This window comes from Terrapene carolina, unplaced genomic scaffold (assembly GCF_002925995.2).
Source record: "Terrapene carolina triunguis isolate 2854851 unplaced genomic scaffold, T_m_triunguis-2.0 Scaffold714, whole genome shotgun sequence".
NCBI lineage: Eukaryota > Metazoa > Chordata > Testudines > Emydidae > Terrapene > Terrapene triunguis.
In genome coordinates this window covers 1,946,927-1,959,815 of record NW_020665065.1, presented here as the reverse complement: position 1 = coordinate 1,959,815, position 12,889 = coordinate 1,946,927, and the positions used below count along the sequence as shown (strand labels likewise).

At 48.5% G+C, this 12,889-nt stretch overlaps 1 protein-coding gene across 3 annotated transcripts in view; it reads right to left on the bottom strand.

The window, feature by feature from the left end:
- CHD5 (chromodomain helicase DNA binding protein 5) overlaps window positions 1–12,889 on the bottom strand; it is an 83,061-nt gene that overhangs the window by 46,245 nt on the left and 23,927 nt on the right. For all 3 annotated transcript variants that reach the window (XM_026659981.1, XM_026659979.1, XM_026659980.1), the window contains exons 2-8: window positions 10,348–10,527; window positions 8,934–9,052; window positions 7,845–8,083; window positions 5,982–6,106; window positions 3,280–3,403; window positions 1,170–1,336; window positions 376–594 (exon numbers count right to left, since the gene is read on the bottom strand). In XM_026659981.1, the coding sequence (XP_026515766.1) occupies window positions 376–594; window positions 1,170–1,336; window positions 3,280–3,403; window positions 5,982–6,106; window positions 7,845–8,083; window positions 8,934–9,052; window positions 10,348–10,491 (1,137 nt within the window). In that variant the 5' untranslated portion in view covers window positions 10,492–10,527. The remainder of the gene's footprint in view (window positions 1–375; window positions 595–1,169; window positions 1,337–3,279; window positions 3,404–5,981; window positions 6,107–7,844; window positions 8,084–8,933; window positions 9,053–10,347; window positions 10,528–12,889) is intronic.

The following is a 12,889-nucleotide window of genomic DNA, read 5'->3' as shown; positions in this document are numbered from 1 at the left end:
CCCAAACCCCGCTTTGCCTCCAGCATTTATAATGGTGTTAAATATATAAAGAAGTGTTTTTAATTTATAAGGGGGGTCGCACTCAGAGGCTTGCTAAGTGAAAGGGGTCACCAGTACCAAAGTTTGAGAGCCACTGCCTTAAAGGCAGCCGGGGAGGGGGATGACAGACTCCGCAGAGCAGGAAGTGAGGGGCAGGACGGCAGGCCCATCGGGGAAGAGGGCATGGGATGGTGGGCACATCAGAGGGGGGTGGGAGCAGAGCCCCTCAGAGAGGGGCAGCTGACTACCCTGATTCTAGCTTCTAGTTTTGAAACCCTCAGGTCAACCTAAGCCCCACTCCTTGGGGGCGGCAGGACAAATGCTGGTAACACTCACTGTACAGCGCGGGCAGAGCCATTCACCGTTTGGGATTTCCGGCAGAGGCGGGTTCAGACAGTGCAGGTGGTAGGAAGATGGGCAGGTGTCACAGCACAGCAGCTCCCCGCCATCCTTACACACACGGCAAAACTCCATGTGATCATCCTCCTCCTCTTCGCCTCCTTCCTCCTCCTCCTCCTCCTCTTCCTTCGGCTCCCACTGGATCCCTTCCTTCTCCTAGGGGAGAGGCGTCAGCACAGTGCTGAGCAGTTACCCCCGGGGCACTGGATAGGCCACCGATGTATCTGATACGTGTCTAAACACACCTGGGCACTTCCCCCTGTGGGCTAAGGTCTCAACCCTCAGCACCCGAACACTCCGCTGCAGGCGCTCCTGTGGGGTAGGAACTGCCTGAGGAGGCTGAGACGCTAAGTCAGCCTGCCAGGGACTTGGATCCATGAATCCAGGGAGCCAAGGCCATTTCCAACCTGAATCTTAGCTCCACTAAGCCACCCCTCTGGTGAACACTGCAGCTCAGTTTGGCTACAGACAAGTCCTGCCACTCTGGCCCCGGACATGGTTTCAGAGCCAATGATCACACGGCACCAACTACAAAACAAAGGCTCCTTTTGGGCAGGGTGCCGCTGTGATTTAGGTAATTCCATGTGCCGCGAGGGGTGGGACATACAAAACTCTGAGCGCTACTCTCTGCAGAAGAGCCACCCTCATTTTGTTAGTGCTCCCAACTAGGTCCCAAGCTGATTTTCAGCAGCAAAGTTACCCAGTTTCAAACCAACCCCGCAGTGACTCACACAGTGAGGGCAGCTCCACTTGCCCTCCGGCGCTTTCTCCAGCTCAGGATCTAGGCAGACGAGGTGATAGGCGCGAGGACAAGTGTCGCACAGGATAATCTCCCCTCCCTGCTGGCAGACTTCGCAGTAATCCTGGTGGTCGGTCTCATATCCATCCCCTTCGTCAACTAGAACAAGGGACACACAGGACAGTCAGAGAAGCAGCAGACATCACATGCTTTCCCAGGAGGAAATGAGACAAATATAATTAATCCTTTTATAAGAGAAATTAAGGAAACAAAGAGAACATTCCACCTTAGTCCCCATCTATTACATTCCCCTACCTCTCTGTCCCTCAGCATCAGTTTATCTGGGTCTTTGCACACAGCATCCTCTCACCTCTGTCTCTCTTTCTCTCTCCACACTGTATCCTCCTTTGGTTCCTTCAGGCTCTCAATGGAGAATGCCAGAACCTGGAGAGGTTGCAAGGGAGGCCAGTCAGAGAAACCTCCGCAGATACCATCACCATCAACTGCAAATGTACCATGCAACAATAACACAGCCGAGAAGGACTCTTCCTCTTTGGACTACTCTCGTCTCCCTGTGTGCGTGCTAGACTCAGAGGCAGGAGCTCCTCCAACCGGGTACAGCAGGGGACAAGGAAGGGCAGGATGGCTCTATGGTTAAGGCATTGGCTTAGGACTCAGTAGACCTGGCTTCAAGTCCCAGTTCTGCCACAGCCTCCCTGAGTGACCTGGAACAAGTCACTGAAACGCTCTGTGCACAACTGCTCGTCTGTAAACTAGGGAAGATAATGAGCCTCTCTTTGTCAGTCTGATCTACTAAGACCATACGCTCCTTGGGGCAGAGTCTGCCTCTCACTAGGTATTTGTACAGCACCTCGCACAACGGGGTCTCCATGCACTGCTGCAACGTGAACAACAAACAAAAAGACTAAACAGATTCCGTCTTGGTGGAGGGGCCAGTCCCAGTCTTCGTGAGCTCAGCGCTCACCGGTGTAAGATGTCAAACCCAGAGAATCAGGACTACGCATGGCCGGGGTGAGACAGTCTCATTTCCTATCCCAGCAGAAGCTTCCAGCCCCACATCCAGAAGCTTCCCTTTGATTGACTGGAAGTATAACCTGAGGGTGAAGAGAAGAAGCTACAGGATATTTGGAATTTCTGGATCTGAACTATCTCGTGCTGAGCAAGGCCGGAAGATAAAAGGAAAAGGATCTTTTCTGTCGCACTACAAGAGAGAATGACGGCCCAAGCGGAGAGCACCGCAGGGCCGGTGCTGCCATCGAGCAGATGGCTGTGCTGAGCCAGCAACAGCTGGGGAGGAGCCAAGCTGCTGCAGTTAATGGAAGACCGGGAGGGTGGGGGGAACCAGTCGTACACTTCGCTCCTGGAGTCCTTCGGGGGCGGAGAGAGAAGCTGCCGCGCCGGTGCCCGTGGAACAGTTCTGGGCAGTTCAGTCCAAAGGGACCTTTATGGATTTTTTCAGTAGCAATGAAGCAGAGAAAGTGTCGCTAAAAAATTCAATGGTATCCCAAAACGGATAGATACGTCTGATCCAATACCCTGCTGCGTGCCTTGTCCTGCTGCTTGCATGCATTTCTTATTCCAGGGCATGTCCGTGAGGCTGAATGAAGCATGCGCCCTGCGAATTACTCTGGCATTTAACACAGGCAAAAAAACCCTAATCTCGTTCACATCTTCATGCTCCCCTATGGCCCAAATGTCAGCTAGACACCTTGGCCTGCGTGGCTGGCCACACTGTAAGGCTAAATTTACTGGTGGCGTGTTCCCGGAAATACCGTTTCCATGGAAGGGGAACAATGCCAGGCCAGCAGACAGGGCTCTCCCTCCAAAGCAGGCTGTGCTGGGGCTGCGCGGCAGTGCTGAAAGCACGGGAGCTGCTCACAGCCCTGGCGAGACACAAGCCAGCAGTGGCGTTTTGCGTTGGGTGTGAATGAAGGCGCCCCTCGCCCGCACACACCCCCACACGGAGCCAGGGTCAGATGCTGCAGTGAAAGCTCCCACACAGGGCTCCAGGGACCAGAGAAGCACACATCAAAGCGGGAAATCCAAACAGAACTGGAGCGGAGTACAAAGAAATGGCCTACTCCTCTTTTTCTTTCTCCTCCTCTTCCCTCTCTTCCCCAAGCCCGCCGAGCATTCGGAGCGCACCGAAGAGCTGTTGATGCTGGCGCTGTCAAAGTCCGACTCCTCCCGCTCCTCCTCTTCACTCTGCAAGGGAAATCAAACCACACAGAGGCAAAGCGTTGGCCTCTCGTCCCCCGCTGCCAGAGGGCCAGTCCTTGCGGCAGGAGGAGCACAGCACCGAGGCTGGGCGAATGCACGGGGAGAACACAGCCCACGGAGCGAGCGCCTCGGGGCTGAGCCCATCGAGAGCAAGCGGCAAAGCTTGCAGGCTCATTGAGTAGTTAGGGACAGGCCCCACGCAGGCTTATACGGCTCCTGGTGCCACGGTGCAGAGGTTATGAGAGTGTGTCACAAAGTAAATGTTATGTGTTACACCAATCTCTCGGACTCAGTGTCGAGCCACTGGTCTCTGCAGGACAATGCTCTCTCCCCTTCAGCGCTGCAGGGAGGCTGCCAGGCCTGTTCACTGGCACCTCCAGCAGCCGCTGAAGGGAGCAGACAGATTCAGACCCTGAGTGCAGATTTAAAGGGTGCAAATCAAGCCATTTAAATCAGGCGACAGTCCAATTCCTTCTCCACTTACCTGACAAGAGCCGGAGGCTGGGCGCCCCGGCGGTCTCTGACAACACCTTCACAAATGCACAGAGTGCACTGCACAACCAGCCAGGGGTCATTCTGGGACGGCTCGGTGTCCCCTGAACACCGGGGATTGGCCAGAGGCAGGACACTGGACCAGAAGGCCCAATGGTCTGATAGAACACCTCAGCCACTAGGGCTACTCCCTGCACCCCTCACTGGAGTCAATGGCACGGCTTGGGTGAGTCGGGGTCACAGCACAGGCAACTAGACAGGTTTAGTCTTGCAGGAGAAATGCAGCATCCTCACCCAGGGCCTGGCAGGTAAAGAGCTGTTGGCTCGTGCCCTTGAAAAGTAGCTCCATGAGATACTGTATTTGAGCACAGTTCAGATTTTGCCTGGATCACAAAACAAGACTGATCCAGCCAACAGGAGCTTTGCGTATCAGACACAATGAGGGCTCAGAATTCCAGGCCTCAACCAGAAGAGCCCCTGCCAGGAAAAGCACTAAACAAGCATGTGTGTCTGTTAAAGTGAGGGGGAGCAGGGCTGGGGGAAACAAAGTTACCACATCCTCTGCTAAAAGTGGGGAGCTCTCCTCCTCTCCCTCGCTTGGGTGGCTGCACTACGTCTCCAGGTCCGATACGGTGAGGGCACACACACCCCCGTTGCTTCAGTCTGCTGTAACCCCGGCATGCGCACGCGCACACAAAAAGTCACACACTCACTACTTAGTTGATTTTTTTTTTTTTGCAAATAGTTAAATGAGCTAAAACTTACACTGTGACATCACACCTAAAATTAACATGTCTAAATTCTCATTCTGGACCCTAAGCCCATCTCCCCAAAGCTTTGATTCACACACACCCCGTACTTAGTCCTCTAACTAACCGTGGGAGCAACTCTGAGCTTTTAGCATCACTTGAAAATGTGAATGCACAAATCTAGGGCCCACTTTTGAAAATTTTCCACATATTCAATGCTTATGATTGAAAACTACTGCAGTGGGCTGGTTCAAAAACGCTTCTTTCACTTGAATCTCTGTTGCACAAAAGTAATTTACAAACTGATTATATTATGTGCAATGGATCCAGAGGGTTAGTGAACTCCAGTAAGGCTGAATTAATGGGATTCTGATCAATATTATCAAGACCTACAGGAGTTCTGTCCTTATTCAACAGTTATTTAAAAGATTTATTCTTTAAAATACTCTGCATACATTTGATATTCATACACTGCCAAGTGCACAGCATGCAAACTGTATTACAGATTTTTTTGTCCCTCCATTTATTCCTATGGTCGTCTACTCCAGGAACTGTGCTGGAAAAATCACAGGCTAGATATGGTAATAGAATTAAAGCATTTGCTAATTCTCTCTGACATGCATTCAGTACAAGGGCAGGCCCTAAAGAGTTTATTTGCAAATGAAATCTGAAATTATGTTATCACTGAACTCACCACAGCAAAGTATTAAAACTGATTCTATGATTTTAGTGGAAGAAATTCCCAAACATGCCATCTCTAGGAACGTGAGCCTGGATGCAGTTCTCTTCCAAAGAATACCCACTGAGCAAAGATTGGTTTCTAACAAAGAAACGCAAATGAGATTTTAAGATTTCCTAACCCAGGCCCAAGTGCAGAGGGACTGCCAGCATTTCCCCGGCGCTCTCAGTGGGTGAAATGCATGCCAGTGCAGAGGGCCAATGCCCTGTGTAAATTCCACTCCAGCCCTTGGTACTGCTCAGACTGTGTGCTGGCCCCTCTCTGCACAGGAGTGAATTTCCCCCTGTGTGAAATGGGTTGATGGTCACAGCCCAGCTCTGTGGGACAAGTAGCCACATCCAATACCCATCAGTGCAACTGGCATTAATTGTCTCCCTTCTTGGCAGCGAGAGGCCAAAACTGAATGAGCTACAGAACTGAACACCCTTCTCCTATCTGCGAATGGGGCTTGAGGCAGGAGAAGCTTGCCCGGCCACTACCCAAAATGTTGGGGGGGAAACAGAGGACTCCAATCTCCAGGGCTGCCCGCCCAGCACCTTCCACCAGCACCAACATTCACCATTTAAAGACAGAGAGCGCTTACTGAGGAGCCTTTTTTCCTTTTGTTGGCGATTCCTCCAAACCGGAATTTCAGGCCCGCCATCTTTTTCCCCTTCCCCTTTTTCTTCCCATCTTTGGAGCCCTTGATTTTCTTCCGCACTCCTGGACCTAAATGAACAAAAAGATTTTCTTGACGTTCTAATGATGGACACCTTGATTTCTACATTCTCCCCAAATCCCAACGCTCATAATTTACCTTCGTTCAAGTATCTTCTGAGTGTTTGCATTGCCTGTGTAACATTCTAGCTTATCACATCATGTTCCCCCACGCACACTGAATCCACACAGAGGATAAGTGCCTAATACTGCTACCCGTTAACAGAGCGACTCCTTTAGTTAAAGAGGCAAAGGCCTGTGCTTTGGTGCTGAAGGTCCCACGTTCAAGGCTCTACATTTTTACAGTTTCCTTCCTGTTTGAAAATGATGCTTCACACACATTCCTCACTGAACTTTTATAAATGCAAGAGCAGAGCAATGAAAGCAGCATGTCTCCTTCCCTGAAAGTGCTTCTTTCCCCTGGATTCCTGGCTCTCTGTGGCTCCACAGTGGGAACCCTAAGCAAATACTAAGGGATGGCCAACTGCTTCACTTATAAACCAGGGTTCATATTTAACTGCTTTGCATTTGGGGGAAGAGTGCAGCCTGCCTCCCAGGGGCCAGGAAAGGGACTGCAGCTCAGATACTGCAGAGATGGGTGCAAATAACTAACCTCTGGGGGTGTGGCCAGGGAGACAGATGACAGCTTCCTCCCACAAGATCAACCAAGTGGACTGAGAGATGCTGCACTAAAACTATGGGAAAGGAAAACTGTTGCAACCAGCACCAAGCCTCTTGGGCTGCTCCTTTCAAAGCTCTCGAGGCATTGGGAATTGATTGCTGCATAATTGGAACAGAAACTTCATGAAGAAAAACACTGTGGGAACAAAGGGAGATTCCTCTCCCTCTTCCCTTTCCCCATTTTTTCTTCCAATGACTCAGGAAGCCCTTTCTGAACGCTGAGGGAAGCCTCCCGTCTCTGCCGTCAGGAGCAGGAAAATGTTAATAGTAACAAACTCATTTCAATAAAAATGAGATCAATTCCATAGGAGCTGCTGTAGATTAACATGGTCAGCCCTGTGCTTGCAAATGGGGTTTGAAGGCAGTGTCCTTCCATCTGCCTTCTAGGAAATCAAATACCTTATACGTTATTTTTGTAATCTTTTCTATTGTGGTCTCTTGACTGTTCTTGAACGTCCTAGGTCAGTCCAGATGGAATGCACCGGCCGGACTGCTGAATATTACAGAGGCATACAGACAGAACACATCTGCTCTGCCAATGTCCTGCCCTGCATCCTACCACCCCTACTATTCCATTTGAGTTTCCCCCAACAGATTTTCCAATGCCCCTCAGTCCTGATCTTACTGGCCTGCAAATTCACACCAGCTTGAAAATGCACTTTCCAGGAGGTTGCGAGATTTCACTAGCGAATATTTATAAAGCTCTTTGAGATCCTTTGTGACACAGGTATCACATTAAGAAATATTATGATTATTGCTTTATTTAAAATAGGATACAAATTATACAATCTTCCATGGTCCTGCTAACATGATCGGTCATGACATAAGGAATCACAGTTCATCTGTGGCATTTATTGTAGAAAACAAATACAAACTACAGACACACAAGTTTCCCCACAGCTCAATTTCCAGCTTTGTCTCCCTTGCTTACCAGGCTTCACACCCTGTCTGGTAGCACACGGACACATCTAGTGGCTAAATAATATATTGCAAGTAAATGTATCATTTATGCAATGCAAGATCTACCCAAGCTGTCTGGTTAGCCATTCATTCCTGCCTGGCCCGTTACCTTTGCCCTCCTTGGTTTTTGCTTTCCTGATGGCCATGGGCAGAGCAGACTGCTGAGGGCTGGCAGAAAGCTGGGGTGCAATGGTGACTGTTTCCACGGCTGCAGCCACTGCAGCCGCCGCCGCCGCGGCCGAGCTGCCTTTGAACGGGTTGTTGGCGCTGAACTCTCGCCATTTGGCACCAAGCACTGTCATCATCTTGGACATGGGGATTTTGGGGTTCTTCTTGGCAATGAGAGGCCTGCAGGGCGGGGCAGGAAAAACCACCAGTCAATAGGGCTCCTCTGCTGTCTGATTGTTTTAACTCATCACGCGCTAGGGAAAAGCGTAACATGAATTAGTGGCCAATGCATGACACCGATTGTGAAGAGTCACTGGCAACAGATGCACTGAAAATGGTAGAAACCAAAACTGCCCTAGCAAGGAAAGAGAGGGGAAATGTTCAAATATTCAATGACTTTTTTTTCCCCAAAAAAATCTTTGATCGTTTTCAACCAGTTTAAAGAGCAGCCGGAGGCCGGGGGGGGATATTCACAATTTTCAACAACAAAAAATTGGGCAAATTTTTTTGTGAAAATATTTCTGCCTTTTCCAACCAGTCCTGCAATGAAACCCCTTGGAAAACTGTGTCCTGAAGAACAACTCTCAGATACATGTGGTGAAGCACCAAGGTATAGATGATGCACCAGGGCAGCAAACTTAAACAGGCAAAGAGAATGCTTTGGAGCCAGGGCTAATTCATTACTACTTGTATAGCACCGTGATAGGACATTGCAACTGTTCCCTGCTGCATCCAAACTTGCCCTCAAAGCAAACAGTGACCTCCTAGAGTCCAGCTGGCTATGGGCGAGAGCAGAACCCCACTTGGGATACATCTGGAGTCTCTGCAGAGATTGTAGCCCAGATCCTGCACGTGAGGAGGAGCTGATTGTGCAGTCTGGCAGAATGTCAGTAAACTGCACATGATTGGTTTTCTGTTGGTGAGGAATTAGGATTCTAATGCCCTGGCTTTATCAACTCGATTGGGTAGTAACCAAGTACAAAACAGATCCCCATCCATACGCACAATGCTCCACTGCTCAGCCTCTTACCTGAGAAACTGACTGAAAGCCTTGTAATTAGTCAGAGTATGGTAATCTTCTTCTGAGAAAATATAATCCACATCATCCAGGCCCCATTCCTCCATTAGCTGCGCTGAGCTCTTGGGCTCCTATGGATTTACAAAGGGATACATTTAATGCAAATAACTGAGGTGCTACGAACGAGCGGTGCGCAGCCACGCCTCTTATATACTGCTACTCCTAGACTCCCACAACATGGGGATTTGTTTCTGTAGGTTAAAAGACGGAGCGTGCACAAGTGCTTAGTAAACGAATACAGTACCTAGCTTGAAAACAATACAGGGCCTTCCAAATGCTGCCCTAACCCCACCACAGTGTGAGGTCTCCACAGATTTAGTGTCACCACAAAACGTAATTTGTGGGCACATCAAATGCATAAATGGGAACTGCAGCAAAATCCATTTGCTAGTAGCTGTGACAGCCCAAGGGCCCCAGTCCACTCCAGTGACTCACTGGGTGCTGCTGCTTTTCCGCACCTGGGGGAGGGATGACCCCGGTGTTAGTGGATTTTTTTGAAAAGCAAAGGCTGTTTTAACATCAGTGTCCGAGGAGCCAGAGAGTTGTCTCTCATCTGCTTTTCCACAGAACCAGATACACAAATGAAACACAACTCTCAATGGCACTACTGGTGACTGTGCAACAGAGACCTCCAAAGAGCAGCTAAGAGCCAAACTAACAGAGGGACAAGGGGCTGGAGCTGGTTGAAGAATCATTTCCCACCAGAATACCCAGTGCCATCGATGCTGACACGCTTCCCGAACTCAGATCCATTTCGCTGGAATTCTGGTTTGGAAAAAACGGGGAAAGTTCTGGCAATATGGAAATGTTCCATTTCAACATTGTCACAACAAAACCCTTCAGGCTTTCCACTGTGAAATGTTTTTATTTTGTAATAGAATGCAGCATTTTTAAAAGTCAAAACTGAAACAAAATGTTTCAATCAACCCAAAACAAACAAAAAAAGTCAGAATTTTTCTTTGGAGAATTTCAAATTTTTAGTTTTTGCTCCAGTTTAGAACGAAGCCAAATTTCCAAATCCTTCATGAAACAGAATTTCCTCCTTCACACAGCTCTCCCAAGCACCAATCCTGCCAGGTGCCGAGTGCCCTCGGCTCCTCTGGGAGCGTGTGGGAGTGGGAGCACTCCATTCCCTGCAGGATCAGACCCCCAGGTAGGGATATGGGCAGAGACTGAAATGAAACTCCTCCTGAGGAAGTGCAGGATAGAGTAAAAACCAGCCCCCTTGGCCTTTTCCCACAAGCTGTGCTGCCACAGCCCATCCTCGCATTCAGAGAGAGTAACAGGGAGGTGCCCTAAGGTTCCCATTCTCAGAAACAACCCGACTAATGGGGTGCTAGGTCCTGAACAGTCTAATTGTAGGTACCTTTAAACCTCCTTCCTCATTATCCTCCTCCTCTTCATCTTTCTTCTTCCGCTTGGCTTTTTTCTCTTTCTTTTCTTTGAGCTTCTTCTTCTTCTTTTTGTTGGGCGAATAGTCACTTCCTTCGCTCTCAGATTTCTCCTCCATTTCCTCTTCGTTTTCAGATATTTCATCATTGCTCCCCTAAAAGAGGAAGGGACAGTGAAGGAAGGGCCAGGATCTCCCCTCCCCAGCTTCCCTGCACAAACCCTTCTGGTCATTTGCCAGATTCAGTCATTCCCATTTGTTACTTTCACATTTTAAAAGACTCCAGCCACAGTACATGTGGATAGCAACACCCTAGCAGAAGCCAAGGAAACGCCACTCCCACTTGGCCTAATCTGGGCTGTAAGAAGGGTCTGACTGTAGGAGACACAAGCAGGAACATTGTTTTCCATTCATAATTTTGTTGCAGGGGAAGGACAGTCCTCTGGTTAAGGCACTGGATTGGGACTCAGCAGATCTGCTATATAATGATGCAGACAGAAGACCAGCTGCAGAGTAGGGGTTGTATAGTTTATTGCACTGAATGCAGCATGTAGGATGACAGGCCTTGTGGGCAGGTAACATATATGCACATTCAGTGCAAGCAGCGTATGACCCTCCCGGACTGAGTACGGGCTCTTGAGATCAGAGTGGCTGAACTGGAGGAGCTAAGGAAGCACAGACTTTCCAGGACAGTTGAGCGGTCCTGCCCCAGGCTGCCAGCCTCTGGACAGTTGAGGAAGATGAAAGACTTGGGGAAGGAGCACATCAGCGATCCCATGGTTGGGACTCTCCTTCCAGATGATGTCATGGGATCCTCTCACACGGAGGATACCCCTCCAGACAGGGAATAGTCATAGGGGATTCAGTTATTAGAAATATAGATAGTTGGGTTTGTGATGACCGGGAGAACCGCATGGTGAATTGCCCGCTCGGTGTGAAAGCTGCGGACCTCTCGAGACATCTAAACAGACTTACATGCAGGGTTGGGGAGGAGCCAGTGGTCATGGTACATGTAGGAACCAGTGGCACAACGAAAAGTAGCAGAGAGGTCCTTGAGGCTAAATTTAGGCTGCTAGGTAAGAGATTGAAGTCCAGGACCTCCATGGTAGCATTCTCTGAAATGCTTCCAGTTCCAGACAGGGTTCCAAGTAGATAGGTAGAACTGCAGGGTCTCAATGTGTGGAGGAGACAATGGTGTTCGAAGGAGGGAGTTAGGTTTATTAGGAACTAGGCAACCTTTTGGAAAAGGAGGAGACTATACAGGAAGGATGGGCTCCACCTAAACCAAAATGGAACCAGGCTGCTGGCATGTCAAATTAAAAGGGTTGTACAGGGGTTTTTAAACTAAGGGCTGGAGGAAAGCCAACAGGTCAGACAGACACATCCCATAGGGAAGGATTTATTAAAGGGGATACTCTATATCCTATTAAAGAGGAGAGGATAGAAGTTGATAAAGTACAGGTAGGACTGTCAAATGAACAAGAGTCCCCATTCAATTACATCAGACAACTAAGGCAGACAACTAAGTATTGACAAGTTTTATAAGTGCTTGTACACAAATGCTAGAAGTCTAAATACTAAGATGGGTGAACTTGAGCGCCGTGTAAATGAGGATATTGATATCATAGGCATCACAGAAGCTTGGTGGAATGGTGATAACCAATGAGACAGGGTAATACCAGGATACAAGATATATCGGAATGACGAAATAGGTCATGTTGGTGGGGGGAGTGGCACTCCATGTGCAAGTAAGCGTGGAGTCAAATGTAGTAAAAATCTTAAATGAATCAAACAGCACCACAGAAACTCTATGGACAGAAATTCCATGCTTGAATAATAAGAGTATAGCAGTAGAAATATACAACTGACCACCTGTCCAGGATGGTGATTGTGAAATGCACAGGGAGATTTGAGAGGCTACAAAAACAGAGAAGCCAATAACAATGGGGCATTTCAACTATCCCCATATTGACTGGAAACATGTCACCTCATTATGCAATCCAGAGAGAAAATTTCTAGACACTATTAATGACAGCTTCTTGGAGCAGTTAGTCCTGGACCCCAGAAGGGGAGCGGCAATTCTGTATTTAGTCTCAGTGGTGCATAAGATCTAGTCCAAGAGGTAGATATAGCTGAACCGCTCAGTAATAGTGACCATAATGTCATTAAATTTAACATCCTTCTAGGGAGGAAATTACCTAAGAAACCCATCGCACTAGCATTTAACTTCAAAAAGGCGAACTACACAAAAATGAGAAGGCTAGTTGAATGGAAACTAAAAAGAATAGTCCAGAGAGTGAAAAGCCTGCAAACTGCATGGAAACTATTTTAAAACACCATAAAAGAGGCTCAGACTAAATGTATACCCCAAATTCAAAAAAACAGCAAGAGAGCCAAAAAATGCCACCATGGCTAAAGAACATAGTAAAAGATGCAGTTAGAGACAAAAAGACATCCTTTAAAAATTGGAAGTCAAATCCTACGGAGGAAAACAGAAAGGAGCATAAACTCTGGCAAG